This window comes from Cherax quadricarinatus, chromosome 82 (assembly GCF_038502225.1).
Source record: "Cherax quadricarinatus isolate ZL_2023a chromosome 82, ASM3850222v1, whole genome shotgun sequence".
Classification (NCBI taxonomy): Eukaryota; Metazoa; Arthropoda; class Malacostraca; order Decapoda; family Parastacidae; genus Cherax; species Cherax quadricarinatus.
The window spans coordinates 4,562,144-4,582,215 of record NC_091373.1 but is presented as its reverse complement, the minus strand read 5'-3'; the positions used below and the strand labels follow the sequence as shown (position 1 = coordinate 4,582,215).

At 40.3% G+C, this 20,072-nt stretch overlaps 2 protein-coding genes across 4 annotated transcripts; one reads left to right on the top strand and one right to left on the bottom strand.

Moving 5' to 3' along the window:
* Positions 1–2,110: 2,110 nt before the first annotated feature.
* LOC128702871 (zinc finger protein 37 homolog) lies at positions 2,111–9,823 on the top strand. Of its 3 annotated transcripts, XM_070102539.1 has the most exons (5): positions 2,111–2,192; positions 3,081–3,228; positions 4,204–4,472; positions 5,766–5,976; positions 7,145–9,823. In XM_070102539.1, exons 2-5 carry the CDS (start codon positions 3,137–3,139, stop codon positions 9,651–9,653), a joined length of 3,081 nt encoding a protein of 1,026 aa, XP_069958640.1. In that variant the 5' UTR covers positions 2,111–2,192; positions 3,081–3,136; the 3' UTR covers positions 9,654–9,823. The 3 variants fall into 3 exon arrangements, with proteins under 3 accessions (XP_069958640.1, XP_069958641.1, XP_069958642.1); XM_070102540.1 differs by lacking the exons at positions 2,111–2,192; positions 3,081–3,228 and adding an exon at positions 5,258–5,388 and having other exon boundaries at positions 4,337–4,472; XM_070102541.1 differs by lacking the exons at positions 2,111–2,192; positions 3,081–3,228 and adding an exon at positions 5,258–5,392 and having other exon boundaries at positions 4,337–4,472.
* On the bottom strand, positions 7,219–18,532 carry LOC138855132 (tigger transposable element-derived protein 1-like). Its single transcript, XM_070102542.1, has 2 exons — positions 16,388–18,532; positions 7,219–7,569 (listed from the first exon to the last, which is right to left on the bottom strand). Exon 1 carries the CDS (start codon positions 18,238–18,240, stop codon positions 16,447–16,449), a length of 1,794 nt encoding a protein of 597 aa, XP_069958643.1. The 5' UTR covers positions 18,241–18,532; the 3' UTR covers positions 7,219–7,569; positions 16,388–16,446.
* Positions 18,533–20,072: the final 1,540 nt, after the last annotated feature.

Genomic DNA, 20,072 nt, shown 5'->3' with positions numbered 1-20,072 from the left:
TTTCCATTGAGACTGCAATGGACGTATTTCCATAAAACACCTGCTGTCCCTATTCACCTGGGTGTTAGTCGACTGGTGTGGGTCGCATCCTGGTACAAAACTAACCGAATTTGCCCGAAATACTCTGCATAACAAGCGGTTTTCTATATAATAGTATGTCATTGATGTCAGCTAGGCCTGTATACCTTGTACATGTACTTGTAGAAATAAAGATATTATTATTATTATTATTATTATTATTATTATTATTGTTGTTGTTGTTGTTGCTGTTGTTTATGAAGTGTCTGGGGCCCAAGACTGTTCGACTGCCTCCCAGCATACATAAGGGAGATTACCAATAGTCCCCTGGCTGTCTTCAAGAAGCCACTGGACACGCACCTAAAGTTAGTACCTGACCAGCCGGGGTGTGGTTAGTACTTCAGTTTGTGTGCGGCCAGCAGTAACAGCCTGGCTTATCAGACCCTGAACCACCACGAGGCCTGGTCTCAGACCGAGCCGTGGGGGCGTTGACCCGAAACCTTCTCTAGGTATACCCTGCTACCCATCAGCTGCACACAGTCATACCAGCTGGATAGCACGTGCAAGGAAACTTATTCAACGTTTTCACTCGTTTGGGGATGGAATCACAGTCCCTCATTATCTGAAGCAGCTACCAGCTGAGCTGAGAGAGACTATACCTGGATGATATTGTCCCTTAGCCTCGGAGAAGTAAGCGAAATGTCTAGTTTAGTTCGTTTAATATATTAATTATGCACCCCATACCGATCTTGTGAGCGGTAGTCAAAAGATTACAGAGGTACACAATTGGTCCAAGGACTGGACTCCAAAGTTTTGATAGCTGAACAAGTTACAAAGGTAATGAACTAGATCTGGTTACAATCATGACCAAATTACAAAGGTAATGAGCTTCAGGTAGAGCTGGTCACACTCATGACAAGTTACAAAGGTAATGAACTAGATCTGGTCACAGTCATGACAAGTTACAAAGGTAATGAGCTCCAGGTAGAGCTGGTCACAGTCATGACAAGTTACAAAGGTAATGAGCTCCAGGTAGAGCTGATCACAATCATGACAAGTCACAAAGGTAATGAATCATAAACACATCCATATATGGTTACAATCATGAACAAATTACAGAGTAATGAGCAATTAACAAAGATTCTAGGGAATGCATCATTGCCCCAACAACAGACGTTGCTAGGTGCCTGTCCCTCCTCGGCAGGACAGTCAGACAGCCATTGCAAAGAGCAGCAGGTTGCGCCAGGATCTGCTGCTTGCAGGAGCACCAACGCCCTCCCCAAGAGGTTAGCGACCCTTCCTAGAATCCACCTGAACACTAGTCTCTTCCTCGTACAGAGGGACGCTTGCGTCCCTCTGTACGTATCATCTGACATCTTTTATTCATTTCTGCAACATTACAGGCTTCTGACAATGTGCTGACTGCAATCAACACATCATTAGTAGCTTGTAATGTTGCAGAAATGAGTAAGAGATGTCATCTTATGTTAATCTATGTTAATTTATTAATCAATGTTAATCCGAGGTCCGGAAATCGAATCCCAGGTACGACTGAAAAACATTAGGACGTGTTTCTTTAAGATACCTGTTGTCCATGTTCACCCATCAGTATAAAATGGGTACCTGGGTGTTAGTCGACTGGTGTGGGTCGCATCCTGGGACAAAACTGACCTAATTTGCCCCAAATGCTCAGCATAACAAGCGGCTTTCTATATAGCAGTATGTCATTGATGTCAGCTAGGCTTGTATACCTTGTACATGTACTTGTAGAAATAAAGATAATAATATTATTATTATTATATGTATGAATATTTAAATTTAGCGCCTAAGCTCAGAGCAATATATGATGGAGCCGCCATCTTGGTATTTACCTCTTTCACTGTGCTCCTTCTTTAAGAATATTTATACCGTTAAGAACCCATCACAAACACTTACTGGATGCTGATATATCGCTGATTATACAAGGTAAGATGTTACCTACTTGAAGTGGAAGAAATAAAGTGAAATGCAAGAAATAAGGTGTCGATGGAAGGTCGTTAGGTTACTAGCCAGACCTTTCACACCTTGAAAATAAGTCACACGAAAACACTTCAGTAGTGTTGTTGATGTCATGAAGGGACGTTGTGTTGGAGCTGCTGACATCATTGCCTTGCCCACCTTACAGTTACTCTCGGGTCAGTTGCATATATCTTCTGGCTGGAAATTACCGAAAAGAAAATAATTTTGGTAAATATGGGTTGTCTAGTCAGGGTTTTCACTAGGCCTACTTATGTTAATGGCTTTATGATCGTTGAGCAGCGCTGTAGGACCCCTGTGGGTTTAGCGCTTAATTGTGACATGATTTTTTTTAACCTCGCCAGGGAGGTGCCTTGATGCTAGTGAGGGGCTCTTGACCCAGGGTATTGGATTTACCCTGGATCAAAAGTTACTTGGCCTTTTTTTTTTTTTTTTTTTTTTTTTTTTTTTTGTTATCCTAGGTAATCTACACATATGATGCTATTTATGATAATTTGTTATAATGTGTACCTATACCTTAATAAACTTAATCTCCACACCTCCATCACCCAAGGCAATGTAAGAAAAGATTTTTGTTGAGATTTTTAACCTGGAGGGTTAGCACCCCAGGGTGTCATTGGGAACTGTCTCTTATTTCTGTTCTGGTCCTTAATCATGTCCCCCAGGATGCCACCCACACCAATTGACTAACACTCAGGTACCTACCTACTTCTAGGTGAACAAGGACAGCAGGTGTAAGGAAACATGCCCAGTGTTTCACCCATGCAGGAATTAGTAAGTTTATTTAGGTATAGGTGCACATAAGTACAATTATCATACATAGTTTAACATGTGTGTAAATTTCCTAGGATAACCCAAAAAAGTCAGTTACTTGATTTTCGTTGGAGTCGTTGTAATCAATTCCCAATCCCTCAGTAGCGTTGTATGACTTGTGGGTTTAGTACTTAGTTCAGATTGCAATAATAATAATAATCCCAATCCCTCAGTGTGTGAACTGAGGAGGCAATCAACCAAGCCATTAATTCTGATGGCTTCCCATTCCACAGATCCTTACGGATTTAGCACTTCGTTATGATGATGATGATAATTCCCATTCCACAAGATGCTGTGTGACCCATATGGGTTTAGCACTCCCCCAGGAAGTAAAAATATAAAGACTCGATCCAAGGAATTGGAACTACATTCTTTCTCGGAGTGAGTATGATTTCTTCTCATTCTACTGGTGCTATATGACCCTTATGGGCCACCTTGCCTGCGGCTTGGCAAGGTGCCCCGTGGCCTGGTAGGCAATGCTCTCTCTTCACACTGAGTGTCTGTGGTTTGATCCCTGGAAAGGGTGGAAACATTGGATGTGTTTCCTTACACCTGTTGTCCCATTCACCTAGCAAGCAAGTAGGTACCTAAGTGTTAGTTAACTTGTGTGTGTTGCATCCTGGGGGACAATATCGAGGACCCCAATAGACAGTTCCTCGATAATGCACTGCCTTTCTTGGGTTATCCTGGGTGGCTAACTTCTGGGGTTAAAAACCTATACAAAATCTTAAATTATCTAGTTTTACCCAATGATTATAACAATAGTAACATGTTCATATAATGTAAAGCACCAACTTGACTATGGCCCTCACAAATTTAGATTATAATTAATACCACATTTATGGGGGGGAGTACTAAACCTGTAAGGTTCATACAGCTGGGGAATGGGAGGCATTAAGGTTCAGTCTGAGGAAGGGGAGAGCAGGTCTAATTCCTCGAATTAAGATCAAGAGTCACTGGCATCAGGGAATCTCCTTTGAGGAATCACAAATTTGGACATTTTACCTTATCCTTAGAAATTTGTAGCACTGTATCGCCCTTGTATATTTTCTTTCCCACTCTGCCTTTTAAAATGCTGCTGTAGATAAGCAAAAATTTAAAATAGAATGTAAATTGTTTTTAAAGTGCAAGTTTCAGGTTATTAATCCCAATTGCTCAGTACTGCCACTACACTAATTATAAATATTGTGAATTTGTCCAGTCTCTGTGTTGTGACTTATTTTTCTGAATACTATTTTAAATTTGTTTCAATACATTTATACAGTATACTGCATACTATACATCATATAAACATGTAGTATACAGTATGAATATTTTGTAAAAAGTAGCACTAAATTCAAAATTTAAAATTTTCAGGAACATGAAGGAAAAAATGGCAGTAAATGCTCAGCTGGAATGCATAATATGTGGGATTATGGTGCCTTCAGTTTACAAGTACCACACTCACAACATTCGTCGGCACTCGCTAGCGGAGCTGTCACGTGCCATTCTCAAACTGAAGAACTTGCCGCTGCCATTAAATGATCCTCCAGCAGAGGTTGGTAATGAAAATGAAGAAGAGCAGACTAAGGGAGAACAACGACAACAACAGCCGAGATTTGATGTGGAAGTGGCTGAAGCTTTAGGTATATGACTACCATCATTATCATTGGATGAAACCTGATTTTTTTCAGTTTGCCAGGCACTGTATGACCTCTGGGTTTAGTGCTTCCCTATGAAGGAAATTATAATAATTTTGGTTTGTGATCTCTATACTAATTTCTTAACTGATAGAGATTACCCTCATCTCTGCCAGTATCCTCCCTTTCATACCTATACCTCTTCTCCCTGCCATCTCATTCACCTCTATCATGTAGTCTTAAATGGTCTTCACAAGTTCAGTGTATTTTCCATGAATATGCAGTAATAATAAACTATACCCCTCAAGGAGTATAATACATTGATGCTGGTGAGGGGCTCTTGATCTAAGGAATTGGATTTGTGCTCCAGTTTCCTGAATTAAGGCTGAATACCCTTCCCCCCCACCCCACAGGAGTTTTATAATCCCTACGGGTTTAGCGCCCCCCATATTAATAGTGAACTATTGAAGTAACACAAAATCTGTTACCTAAATTGTATCAACACTTATCTTCAGTGTTTATTACAGTACACTATATGCATAATTGTGTTTGTAGTGATTCTTTATGAATATAATGCATTATGTACATAATGTAATGCTCTTGCTACTTTTTAACATTCAGAGTTAACAGTCACTCAGACATTTCCCTTATTAGTCTGTTAAATTGAAGTTTAAGTGTACACTGCAACATCCAGTCACATTTTTTCACACAGTTGACAAACTAAGAGCGTTTGTTGTACCTCACTTCATTTCATAGCATATCCTCATCTATGCTGTATTACCACTTTCCAGTATGTGACCCACTGCAAGGTGACCAGGGGCAGCAGGTGTAATGAGACTTGCTCATACATCTCGTCTTGCATGGGAGTCAACCTTAGGTCCTTCCGATTATGAGTTGTCTTTACAGTCAACTGGATGTGTGTGTATGTATGTATATACATATGTATATGTGCAAAGGAACCACTGTGAAAAATAAGGAAATTCCAAGTGCTTTTGTGATCTCTCACATTATCAAGGAACAGGAAGGCATACAAGGACAAGACTACGAGGTGTAGTCCTGTCCTTATACGTCTTCCTGTTAATCTTTTATTTTTGTAGTTCCTTGATAGTGTGAGAAATCACGAAAGCGCTTGGAATTTCACTATTTTTTCACAGTGGCTATTCTGCACATTGTGATATCACCTGTTTACTGTGATCTTATTGCATATGTATATGTATATGTATATATATATATACTCAACATATTCCTACCCTACTTTCAGATTGCATTTAATAAAAATTATGAATGTTTCAATTTCAGGACTGTCTGTTAGAGTAGACCTAATGGATGAAGAAATTATTGAATTGGGACCAACGGACAATGCAGATCACCTTCAAATTCAAAGCCGTCAAGTTAAAAATTTGCATGAAAAGAATCAACAATCAAGACAAGTTATTGAAGTTAAGGAAAATAAAACTTCACCTTGTTATACTAACCCTACTGCTGAGGATCCTGATGCTATTGTTGTTAAGTAAGTTACTACAGTCTGTATTTAATGCAAAAGTTGGTTTACATTCTAATACAATGGTGAGAGATATTATTTAGTAATTTTGCTCTTTTTAAGAAGGGTGTCTTGATACTTGTGAAGAACTCTTTAATATTCTGATCCAAAAAATTGGAGCTACTCTTCCTTACTTTGCTTGAATCAAACTTGATTACCTCCCATTCCCCACGCTCTGTGCAACCCTAACCAGTTAAGTGCTTTCCCAAAATTTAATATGGTCATTTTACACAGGCAGAGAAATATTTAAGTGAATTTGAGAGAATTATGTAATATGTACATACATACATATACATATGGAAAAGTGTGGAGAGGGTTGAAATGGGCCTATTGGGCTGAGGTGGATGGTTGTGGTTCTTATTTTGACATGGATGCCGAATTGTCAGTAGTTGATTGCTGTTTTGGAGTAGTTGTATATTCTGTAATCCATTTCTGGTCTATTTTGCTTAACATTACTTGATGCAGTTGGCAATAAGGCATCATTGCTTGGTCCAGAGACTGTAGGATCACAGGATGACTGCAGGAATGATCAAGAACAAGAACCCTGAATGCAGGCTAAGTGTATCTTCCCTCAGAAATAAATTAATGCCTGATCTGAACCATTTAACAAACAGCCTCAATCATCCAAATTGCCTTGTTAGCCTGCCAAATAATTGGCAAAAAAGTTTGTTTACCCTTTGTCACACAGTCTTTGAATGATATATTAGCATAAGCTTGCACTGGAATCAACTCTTAAATGGCATGGGTGACATTAGAGGAGGGAGGAGCTGTGGCCTCACAAACACCCTTAACGCATTGGCTTAATGGCCCAACTTAGGTTGGTGGGGAAAAATTCTTCAGAGTCTAGTACAGTGGTACCCCGAGTTTTGTACAGCTCCCAACTCAAACAATTATGTAAGTGTATTTTTGGGGATCTGAAACGGACAAATCTAATTTACATCACTGCTTATGGGAACAAATTCATTTGGTAATGGCACACTAACAGCCTTCGGGAACAAATTATGTACAAAACTCAGGGTACCACTGTACCTAGATTTTGTAGGTTAACTGATTCTATAACTTTTCATGGCACATAATAGCAAGATTTCTGTTTATCATCCATCCCCTACTGTATCACTTAATGACATTTTATTTTCAGGTTCAACAGAGAATTGTTTACAGCACAAGACAACAGCAGTCCATCATTATACACAGGAGATACCAGTAAAACTAGACTTATTAACAGGCAAATGAGAGCTGTAGTTAAGAGAACTATTGACATCCCAAATCCTAATACTTTTATTATGGATTATAAAAAGGCAATGTCTCGATCTAATAAATATATCATGCAAAATATCAGTGTGGCTGATAATTCTCCAAAAAAACGACGTGGGCGTCCCAAAAAGAATGCAGAAAATGATGATTATATTCCATCCAAAATAGTCAGCAGAAAGAAATTATTAGGTGAACCTGAACTTTCTGAGGAGGAGGATGACTTGGAAGGACTAGTTGATCCTCCTCTTTTCTCCGAGGATGAAGATGAGGAAGCAGATGCAGTCATGCCCAACATCACCAGGACACGCTCTGGAAGAACCATCAAAATAAAAGCAGAAGATGGTACATTTGAATACTATGATATACCTGGAAGACATCAAGTGGACACAGATGACTTAAATAGTCATAAATATTGGAATGAGAATTCCATTCCGATTGTGACTACTGGGGAAAGAAGAGGAAGAAAACGCAAACAGATAAACAAATCTAATTTTGACACCTCTGATCCTATCGTGAAGGATGATTCCTGTAAACGTTCTCTGGCTGAAAATACTAGAAATTCAGTCAAATTACTTGAAATTAAAAAAGAATTAGACTGTAAAATTACAAATGTAATTGAAGATCTAGTTATGCCAACCACTAATGAGATTGTAGAAGATTCAAAGGAATTTGACAGATCTTCAATTGTAGAATCTTTTGATGGTTATGAATGTTTTTTGTGCTTGAAGTCATTTAATTTTAAAGATTGTGAAAAGCACATACACGAGCATCTTCATAAAGAAATTATAGACAATGAAACTGCAATTGGTAGTTCACATGAATTTGATGACAAAGTATCTGATAATAGTCATGATGTAAATATTAGAGTTGATGCTACCCAAATATCCAAAGATGCCAATGCAGTAGCTTCTGTAGTTGATATCTATACAAAATCTGATAATCACTTGTCAACAGATACTGGTATAGCTAGTCAGCTCTCGACTGAGTTTAATGATTCATTTACTTGCTCCATATGTAATGAAGATTTTGATTCTCGGGCAGCTCTTCTAGAGCACACCCATGAAAATATCTATACCTGCAAGTTATGCGGAAAAAAATACCAGAAAAGACTCACTTTGCAGTCCCACATGAAGAGATATCATGAAGAAACTGACTGGATGAAATTCAAATGTGCAACTTGTGGGAAGAATTTTGGATTTTTGACCTCTTTAGAGAGACACATGAAAGAGCATAATCCAAATAAGAAGTTTTGCTGTGAGCAGTGTGGGAAGGTTTTCAAGAGTCTTGTCAATTTAAAAATACACATAGGACTGCATACAAAAGATGAAGTTTATGAATGCCCATATTGTCCAAAAAAATATTACATTAGGTATAGTTTTGAAAAGCATTTCCGAACTCATGTTGAAGCACCAAAGTTTCATTGTGAAATGTGTGATAAAAACTTTAGTGAAAGAAAACATTTTGAAGTTCATTTAGAGAGACATCAAAATGGTGGGAGCTTGGGCAGGAGTAAAGATCTCAAGTGCAATAATTGTGGAGATATTAAAAGTCCAACAGAATTAGAAATAGTGAGTGGAACTGATCCAGGTCATCACAAAAAGTGTTTGGAATGTGGTAAGGGACTTTATAAAAGATTCATGATTGAAAACATTGATACATCATCATTACAAATAAAGAGTGATAAACAGAGGGAGCAGTGCAAATTATGTGGAAAATCTGTGCTCAATCTCCAAAGACATCTCAAGCACACTCATTTAGAAAATGATTATGTACCATGTCATATCTGTGGAGTACTTGTTACAAAATCATCCTTACCAGCTCACAAAAATCGAAAGCATGGTGGATCTGCAGTGACTTGTGATCATTGTAACAAAGTATTCAAAAACATAATGTGTTTAAGGGAGCATATGACAAAGGTTCGAAGGAAAGAAGATCCAACCAAAAATATATGCAAATTTTGCAAAGAAGTGATTGCTCCTGAACTTTGGAAAGAACACATGATGAGGCATCGAACAAAGTGTAATGACTGTGGAGCTTCAAACTTCCCAACTCATGAAGAATTTATGGCTCACCTTGAAACTTGCAGGAGATGCAGCAATTGTGGCACAACTGATTTTAATTCACGAGGGGAATTTTTAGATCATATCGAAATATGTAGCAGCAGCATTGACATAATGACTGGTACTCTGGACTCTTCCAATGATCAAGAAATCGTAACCAGTATATTTGCGATAGATGACTGCACATGCTGTGAAACATGTGGTGAAGTATTTGAAAGTCCAGAAACTCTTGCCCACCATATTACAGAAGCTCACCAAAGTGCACTCTCATCTAGTCACATTCTAGATCAAAATGCCATGATTGATGAAGCTATCTTGTATGCCTGTCCTTAGGAATCTTATATTTATTGCTACAAGCAAAGGGTTGCTGAAAGATCGCTCTGTCAGTGCACATTTGTATTTCCAATTTTGATCATTTCACATAAATGCCTGATACTGAAAATTGTTAGTATTGTACTGTATAGAATGTAATTTTTCTAAATATATTTTTGTATAGATTATAAGCATTTTAACTGTCATGCAATACAAATACAAAAACCTTTATTTCAAAATTTCTGTATAAAACATGAAGTAATCTGAAGGGCCATAGAATGCATAGCACTTTGGGCAAAACTTTACTTAAATTGTACATTGTTTTATTTTTTAATTTTGTAATGGATACATGGTACAGTATTAATAGTAACTTAAAAATAGAGAGAAGTTACAAGTTAAGTATAAAAAAAATATAAATGTCTACATTTAACTTCATGGGGAAGTGGAACAGAATTTTTCCTCCATAAACCATGCATGTCGTAAGAGGCGACTAAAATGCCGGGAGCAAGTGGGTAGTAACCCTTTCTCCTGTATACATTATTAAAGTTAAAAAGAGAAACTTTAATTTTTCTTTTTGGGCCACCCTGCTTCGGTGGGATATGGCCAGTTTGTTGAAAGAAGTCTGCATATATTGCTGTCAAGGATCACATTAAAGTAAGAAATAAGTGAATGTTCATGTCTTAGCATGACTCGGTGTTCATTGAACTACTAATCGGCCTGAAGGTTGACAACCCAAATGAGTTCTTCAAGAATGAGACACAAAATGCTAAAGACATCTCTCAAATATCTGATATAAGTAGCTCAAGCGCCATTTAACTTCCAAGAGGTCATTGATTGCAAACCCACGGATTCCTCTCCAGGTCCAGACTGGTGGAAATTGATATTGGAGTCATTCCAGTCATAAAAACCACTGATATTGCCCTACCCCAAAAAACTATAAACCAATAAATAGCTCTAACATCCCACATTATCAAGGTTTTTAAAAACATTTTAAGAAGCAAGATTACCAATTATGGGCCCCTCAGGGAAGGTTCCTTGATGTTGGTGAGGGGCTCTTGATTTAGGGAATTGGATCTGTGCTCCAGTTCCCCGAATTAAGCCTGAATGCCTTCCACATGCACCCCGCCCCCAGGTGCTGTATAATCCTCCGGGTTTAGCGCTTCCCCCTTGATTATAATAATAATACCAATCATGGGGAATCACACCACTTGCACAACCCAGATCAACGTGTGTTCAGAACAGGTCATTCCTACCTTTCGCAATTGCTGGGCTACTATATCATGGTCTTGGATGTACTTCAAGACAAGCAAAGCGCAGAGGTAGTGTACACTGACTTTGCAAAGATCTTGGATAAGTGCCGAATGGGGTAATTGAATACAAAATGAATGCAAATGGAATAACTGGGAAGGTGAGCAGATGGATATTTAACTTCTTAACAGTAACCAGTGTAATCAGGGAATGCTATAGTGAAAAGTTCTGTCCTGAAGGCACAGTACTCGCCTACTTCTCTTTGACATTGCTGTATCTGGCATAAACGGGCATAACTCAGCATTGTCATCCTTTGCAGATTATACTAGAATTTTTATGAAAGTGGCAATCACAGAAAAGACAGCGAGCCTCAGAGGTGACATAAACCAAGTCTTCCAGCAGGCCACTGACAACAACAGGATGTTCAATGAGGACAATTTTTAGTTAACCACAGAAAAATGGAGGAAATGAAAAAAAATTGGAGTACAACAAACTTGAACCACTCAGTAAAGGGTAAGTCATATGTAAGAAACCTCTCAAGGGAGGGTCCTTGATGCTGGTGAGGGGCTCTTGAACTAGGGAATTGGAGGAGCTGTATGACCCTTGTAGGTTTAGCACCTTTTTTTTATTATAATAATACTAGGGAATTGGATTTGTGCTCCGGTTCCCTGGATCGAGTCTGAATACCTTCCGTCCTCCCCCACATGCGCTATATAATCCTACGGGTTTAGCGCTCCCCCATGATTATAATTGCACATGTGGTCACTGCATAACAGTATGTAATATTGCTGAGCTTCAAAATGTAGGGAGAGCCTTCACAGCTCGTGTGAATTCAGTGTGGCATGCGCCGAGTACCTTACAATTTATTTTGAGTTCATCATACCTCCATTTGTGAGCACCTTGTTCCAGCCAAACTGGCAGTCAGGTTGTAGTTTTTCACACGGATTGGCTGCAAGATTTGTAAATCAACTAACTGGGTGAGAGCTTGCCCTCAGTTGAACTTGTGTCATGTTTCCACACCTGATTGGAGGCACTCACTCAGGCTGGATGTATGACCCTTGTAAGTTTAGTGCTTCATTTTGATTGGAGGGTGTTCTAGGGGTCAACACCCCTGTGGCTGATCCATGACCAGGCCTCACGGTGGATCAGAGCCTGATCAACCAGGCTATTACTGCTGGCTTATTTAATGTGAAAAAACAACTGCAATGACTTTGGTCTCTCGTTCATTATCATTCGGCTGTTTTATTGTACTTATTGCGCTCCCTGAATGGGATCCAATGTTTATAGTGTGTATTGTATGTATATATTTACCTATTCATATAATTTTATATTGCCGATATTTTCATTAATAGGTAAAATGAAAATACAGTGGTCCCTCGTTGTTTGTAATTAATCCGTTCCTGGAGCCGTTACTACAAACGAAATTTACGATTTACGAATCAATTTTCCCCATAAGAAATAATGTAAATACAATTAATCCGTTCCTGACACCCAGAAGTATTAAAACAAAAAAATTTTTAACATGAAATATGCATGTAGTACATAAACAATACAATGGAAAATGATTTATTTTATTTTATTATCACACTGGCCGATTCCCACCAAGGCACGGTGGCCCGAAAAAGAAAAACTTAAACCATCATTCACTCCATCACTGTCTTGCCAGAAGGGTGCTTTACACTACAGTTTTTAAATTGCAACATTAACACCCCTCCTTCAGAGTGCAGGCACTGTACTTCCCATCTCCAGGACCCAAGTCCGGCCTGCCGGTTTCCCTGAACCCCTTCATAAATGTTACTTCGCTCACACTCCAACAGCACGTCAAGTATTAAAAACCATTTGTCTCCATTCACTCCTATCAAACACGCTCACGCATGCCTGCTGGAAGTCCAAGCCCCTCGCACACAAAACCTCCTTTACCCCCTCTCTCCAACCTTTCCTAGGCCGACCCCTACCCCGCCTTCCTTCCACTACAGACTGATACACTCTTGAAGTCATTCTGTTTCGCTCCATTCTCTCTACATGTCCGAACCACCTCAACAACCCTTCCTCAGCCCTCTGGACAACAGTTTTGGTAATCCCGCACCTCCTCCTAACTTCCAAACTACGAATTCTCTGCATTATATTCACACCACACATTGCCCTCAGACATGACATCTCCACTGCCTCCAGCCTTCTCCTCGCTGCAACATTCATCACCCATGCTTCACACCCATATAAGAGCGTTGGTAAAACTATACTCTCATACATTCCCCTCTTTGCCTCCAAGGACAAAGTTCTTTGTCTCCACAGACTCCTAAGTGCACCACTCACTCTTTTCCCCTCATCAATTCTATGATTCACCTCATCTTTCATAGACCCATCCGCTGACACGTCCACTCCCAAATATCTGAATACATTCACCTTCTCCATACTCTCTCCCTCCAATCTGATATTCAATCTTTCATCACCTAATCTTTTTGTTATCCTCATAACCTTACTCTTTCCTGTATTCACCTTTAATTTTCTTCTTTTGCACACCCTACCAAATTCATCCACCAATCTCTGCAACTTCTCTTCAGAATCTCCCAAGAGCACAGTGTCATCAGCAAAGAGCAGCTATGACAACTCCCACTTTGCGTGTGATTCTTTATCTTTTAACTCCACGCCTCTTGCCAAAACCCTCGCATTTACTTCTCTTACAACCCCATCTATAAATATATTAAACAACCACGGTGACATCACACATCCTTGTCTAAGGCCTACTTTTACTGGGAAATAATTTCCCTCTTTCCTACATACTCTAACTTGAGCCTCACTATCCTCGTAAAAACTCTTCACTGCTTTCAGTAACCTACCTCCTACACCATACACTTGCAACATCTGCCACATTGCCCCCCTATCCACCCTGTCATATGCCTTTTCCAAATCCATAAATGCCACAAAGACCTCTTTAGCCTTATCTAAATACTGTTCACTTATATGTTTCACTGTAAACACCTGGTCCACACACACCCCCTACCTTTCCTAAAGCCTCCTTGTTCATCTGCTATCCTATTCTCCGTCTTACTCTTAATTCTTTCAATAATAACTCTACCATACACTTTACCAGGTATACTCAGCAGACTTATCCCCCTATAATTTTTGCACTCTCTTTTATCCCCTTTGCCTTTATACAAAGGAACTATGCATGCTCTCTGCCAATCCCTAGGTACCTTACCCTCTTCCATACATTTATTAAATAATTGCACCAACCACTCCAAAACTATATCCCCACCTGCTTTTAACATTTCTATCTTTATCCCATCAATCCCGGCTGCCTTACCCCCTTTCATTTTACCTACTGCCTCACGAACTTCCCCCACACTCACAACCGGTGCTGGTGGCCAGGTATGGTGCTGGTGGCCTGGTGGCTAAAGCTCCCGCTTCACACACGGAGGGCCCGGGTTCGATTCCCGGCGGGTGGAAACATTTCGACACGTTTCCTTACACCTGTTGTCCTGTTCACCTAGCAGCAAATAGGTACCTGGGTGTTAGTCGACTGGTGTGGGTCGCATCCTGGGGGACAAGATTAAGGACCCCAATGGAAATAAGTTAGACAGTCCTCGATGACGCACTGACTTTCTTGGGTTATCCTGGGTGGCTAACCCTCCGGGGTTAAAAATCCGAACGAAATCTTATCTTATCTTATCTCTTATCTCACTCCTACAAGATGTTATTCCTCCTTGTCCTATACAAGAAATCACAGCTTCCCTATCTTCATCAACATTTAACAATTCCTCAAAATATTCCCTCCATCTTCCCAATACCTCTAACTCTCCATTTAATAACTCTCCTCTCCTATTTTTAACTGACAAATCCATTTGTTCTCTAGGCTTTCTTAACTTGTTAATCTCACTCCAAAACTTTTTCTTATTTTCAACAAAATTTGTTGATAACATCTCACCCACTCTCTCATTTGCTCTCTTTTTACATTGCTTCACCACTCTCTTAACCTCTCTCCTTTTCTCCATATACTCTTCCCTCCTTGCATCACTTCTACTTTGTAAAAACTTCTCATATGCTAACTTTTTCTCCCTTACTACTCTCTTTACATCATCATTCCACCAATCGCTCCTCTTCCCTCCCGCACCCACTTTCCTGTAACCACAAACTTCTGCTGAACACTCTAACACTACATTTTTAAACCTACCCCATACCTCTTCGACCCCATTGCCTATGCTCTCATTAGCCCATCTATCCTCCAATAGCTGTTTATATCTTACCCTAACTGCCTCCTCTTTTAGTTTATAAACCTTCACCTCTCTCTTCCCTGATGCTTCTATTCTCCTTGTATCCCATCTACCTTTTACTCTCAGTGTAGCTACAACTAGAAAGTGATCTGATATATCTGTGGCCCCTCTATAAACATGTACATCCTGAAGTCTACTCAACAGTCTTTTATCTACCAATACATAATCCAACAAACTACTGTCATTTCACCCTACATCATATCTTGTATACTTATTTATCCTCTTTTTCTTAAAATATGTATTACCTATAACTAAACCCCTTTCTATACAAAGTTCAATCAAAGGGCTCCCATTATCATTTACACCTGACACCCCAAACTTACCTACCACACCCTCTCTAAAAGTTTCTCCTACTTTAGCATTCAGGTCCCCTACCACAATTACCCTCTCACTTGGTTCAAAGGCTCCTATACATTCACTTAACATCTCCCAAAATCTCTCTCTCTCCTCTACATTCCTCTCTTCTCCAGGTGCATACACGCATATTATGACCCACTTTTCGCATCCAACCTTTACTTTAATCCACATAATTCTTGAATTTACACATTCATATTCTCTTTTCTCCTTCCATAACTGATCATTTAACATTACTGCTACCCCTTCCTTTGCTCTAACTCTCAGATACTCCAGATTTAATCCCATTTATTTCCCCCCACTGAAACTCCCCTACCCCCTTCAGCTTTGTTTCGCTTAGGGCCAGGACATCCAACTTCTTTTCATTCATAACATCAGCAATCATCTGTTTCTTGTCATCCGCACTACATCCACGCACATTTAAGCATCCCAGTTTTATAAAGTTTTTCTTCTTCTCTTTTTTAGTAAATGTCTACAAGAGAAGGGGTTACTAGCCCATTGCTCCCGGCATTTTAGTCGCCTCATACGACACGCATGGCTTACGGAGGAAAGATTCTTTTCCACTTCCCCATGGACAATAGAAGAAATAAAGAAGAACAAGAACTATTTAGAAAAAGGAGAAAAACCTAGATGTATTTATATATATATGCATGTGCGTGTCTGTGAAGTGTGACCAAAGTGTAAGTAGGAGTAGCAAGATATCCCTGTTATCTAGCGTGTTTATGAGACAGAAAAAGAAACCAGCAATCCTACCATCATGCAAAACAGTTACAGGTTTCTGTTTCACAGTCATCTGGCAGGACGGTAGTACTTCCCTGGGTGGTTGCTGTCTACCAACCTACTACCTACAAATGAATGAAACATTAACAGCGTAACACTTACCTTTATTGGAGATTCTTCTTAGTGTATGGGAGACTGGAGGAGGAGAGATAGCGGATTGTTTATAGTTTGGGAGGGGAATCCCCTTCCATCAACACCTCAGGTACCATTTGCTTTTCTGGGGTTGCTTCTCTTCTCTGTTTCTTAATGCCATTAGGACCACCTTGAGGGTCAGTGGAGTCCTGTCTCACAAAATAACTGAGGAGAGAGCTCTGTTTCTGGCGTCTCTTTAACACTTCCCTAAAATGGCCCAAGACTTTGTCACTGTACATGTTGCCAACCTGGCTTGCAACAACCTTGTTAGGGCGATGTTTCTCCATAAAGCTTTCCATCTTACCCCACATAGTAAAAATCTCTTTAATTTCTGAAGAAGGCACCTTCTTCCATCTCTCTTCCTCCTCCTCTGCAGCAAGATTCTGAGCTGCGATGTGTTGCTCTTCCTGCTGAAGCTTTTGCAGCTCCTCAGTGGTGAGCTCTTCATTGTGGTCTTCCACCAATTCTTCCACATCCTCCAAACTCACATCCAACCCCATGGAACTCTCCAGTGCCAAAATTGATTTTACAACAGACATAGGCTCATTAGGGTCAGTCCCAAATTCTTCAAAATCCCTCTTGTCGACACAATCTGGCCACAATTTTCTCCAGGCAGAGTTCAAAGTCCTGGTAGTCACTCCTTCCCAAGCCATACCTATAAGGGTTATGCAGTGGAGGATGCTGAAGTGTTCTCTCCAAAATTCCCTTAGGGTCAAGTGAATGTGTGTGGTCACAGTCAAGCACCTGTGAAACAATGCTTTTGTGTAGAGTTTTTTACAGTTTGCAATAACCTGCTGGTCCATGGGTTGGAGGAGAGTAGTAGTATTCGGGGGCAAGAACTTTACTGTGATGAACCCAAACTCCTCGAAAATTAGGTCATCCAAGTTTGGAGGATGAGCAGGTGCATTGTCCATTACTAGCAGGCACTTGGGATCCAATTTCTTTTCCAGGAGATACTCCTTCACACTAGGGCCAAACACTTCATTGAACCACTCGACGAAAATTTCCCTCGTGACCCATGCCTTACTATTAGATTTCCAAAACACACACAATTTACTCTTCATAACATTGTTTTTCCTGAACACTCTGGGATTTTCAGAATGGTACACTAGTAATGACTTCACTTTGAAATCCCCACTAGCATTAGCACAGAACATTAGCGTCAGCCTGTCTTTCATAGGCTTGTGTCCTGGCATTGCCTTTTCCTCTTGTGTAATGAAGGTCCTCTTTGGCATTTTCTTCCAAAAGAGCCCTGTTTCGTCACAATTGAACACTTGTTCAGGTTTCAGTCCTTCAGCCTCTATGTACTCCTGGAATTCATGCACATATTTTTCAGCCGCCTTGTGGTCCGAACTGGCAGCCTCACCATGCCTTACCACACTGTGTATGCCAGTACGGTTCTTAAATCTCTCAAACCAGCCTTTGCTGGCCTTAAATTCACTCACTTCACTATTTGCAGGCAATTTCTTTACCAAATCTTCATGCAACTGCCTAGCCTTTTCACAAATAAACGAAGTCATAAGAGTATCTCCTGCTAATTGTTTCTCATTTATCCACACCAATAATAACTTCTCAACCTCTTCCAGTACTGGTGATCTCATTTTTGTCAGCATAGTTACTCCCTTTGCAACAACAGCATCCTTTATTTCATTTTTCTTGGCCACTATGGAACATAAGGTTGTGTAGGGTTTCTTATACATCCTGGACAGTTCGGCCACACTTGTACCACTTTCATATTGTTCAATGATGGTTTTCTTAAATTCAGTCGTATTTCTCACCTTCTTTACCACAGGCTTGGCACTAGGAGCTTTCTTTGGAGCCATGGTAGCTTATTTAGTACTTGCAAGCACTAAAATAAATGGAATATTATGAAAATAAATAACAAAAAGGCACAATACCGTGACTGGAACGATACACAAATAACCCGCACATAAAAGACAGAAGCTTACGACGACGTTTCGGTCCGACTTGGACCATTGACAAAGTCACACTAACAGAGGAGGAGCAGGACGGCTATATATAGGCAGGAAGAGGTGGAGGTAGTAGTAGTGGTAGTAGTAGTAGTAGTACAAGAATTGTATATAATACCGACAGGATGAAATGACACATGCACAACACCCGGACATATTTCACTGGAGCACGTGAGGGGACCTTCGCTCACTGATAAACAATGCCAGACTGGCTGCCGCCCTGGCTCACGCCGTGGGTACACGTCCCGGACGAACTACGACTCGCGAGTCGACCTATGAAAAGCGAGTCCATGTTTATACGAAAATACCTCTATGATTGGCGAATTTTATGATTGCCGGGAACTACGAAAAGCGGGGGACCACTGTATCTTGCTTTATATTATTTGACTTTTTATATTTGCTCTGTCCCCTCAAGGAACGTTCCTTGATGTTGGTGAGGGGCTCTTGATTTAGGGAATTGGATCTGTGCTCCAGTTCCCCGAATTAAGCCTGAATGCCTTCCACATCCCCCCTCAGGCGCTGTATAATCCTCCGGGTTTAGCGCTTCCCCCTTGATTATAATAATAATAATATATTAGCTCTGTATGTAGGTAGGAGGTAACATATTACATTTCTCACTGTGCTCACTGTTGAAAAGTTGTGATCGGCTGTCTGCCATCGCAAACTGCCTTGCTAACTACTACTTGCTTGTTTGTGTCAGGTGGAACCTTGCACCTTCACGGGAGTATCACAGGCAAGTCACTTGATCTCACTTGATGTGAGGCTTGCAGTCCACACCTCTCTCTCTTTCCATCTCCTTTTAGTCCTAGAATCATCTCTCTAGGGATCTCTCTTATCTCTGGCTGTGTGTTCATTATTTAAACTGTTTTGGTAGAGTACGGTTTTTGCTGGTGAGTTAGAAATGTACCTCTCATTCAGACTTTGTGGTTTTGATGTTTTGCAGAGGTGGTGTGTCGTGTGGAAACGCTCTTCAATCCTGGTCCCAAGCTGAAGCTTCTGATCTACTTCGTGTGGCATCTATGCACCGTCGTAGTCGTGGATTTGGTTATGCTGAACTTAGATTCATTATTAAGGGAGTTTTATGCCTTTTCTTTTGTCTCCTTGCTCCTGACGCTGTGTGGCTGCTTGGTATATTATTGCTGTTTGAAGAATGTTCCGTCATTTTGTACAAGCTAGCTGTTTTGAGTGCCTTGATGGTCGAGAAGATAGATTATTTGAGGACTTATTGTCAGGGAGGGAGGATGGTGGATGGTGGTCTATTTCGAGTCAAGTCCCACTGAGACATTACAAGCACTTTGAGCACACATACATATTCATACACTTGTATATATTTGTATTATTCGTATTCAAGAGTATATCTAATCATAGTAAAGTACTCACGATTTGTACTGTACGCCTGGTGGCCTGGTGGCTCAAGCTCCCGCTTCACACACGGAGGGCCCGGGTTCGATTCCCGGCGGGTGGAAACATTTTGACACGTTTCCTTACACCTGTTGTCCTGTTCACCTAGCAACAAATAGGTACCTGGGTGTTAGTCGACTGGTGTGGGTCGCATCCTGGGGGACAAGATTAAGGACCCCAATGGAGATAAGTTAGACAGTCCTCGATGACGCACTGACTTTCTTGGGTTATCCTGGGTGACTAACCCCCCGGGGTTAAAAATCCGAACGAAATCTTATCTTATC

What these genes read in the sequence shown, in the direction of transcription:
- LOC138855132 (XM_070102542.1), bottom strand. Translation starts at nt 18,240, where the DNA reads ATGGCTCCAAAGAAAGCTCCTAGTGCCAAGCCTGTGGTAAAGAAGGTG.
- LOC128702871 (XM_070102539.1), top strand. Translation starts at nt 3,137, where the DNA reads ATGCTGTGTGACCCATATGGGTTTAGCACTCCCCCAGGAAGTAAAAAT. An exon ending in GAACTACATTCTTTCTCGGA is followed by an intron (nt 3,229 to 4,203) that starts GTGAGTATGATT and finishes TAAAATTTTCAG; the next exon opens with GAACATGAAGGAAAAAATGG. An exon ending in CCTGATGCTATTGTTGTTAA is followed by an intron (nt 5,977 to 7,144) that starts GTAAGTTACTAC and finishes TTTTATTTTCAG; the next exon opens with GTTCAACAGAGAATTGTTTA.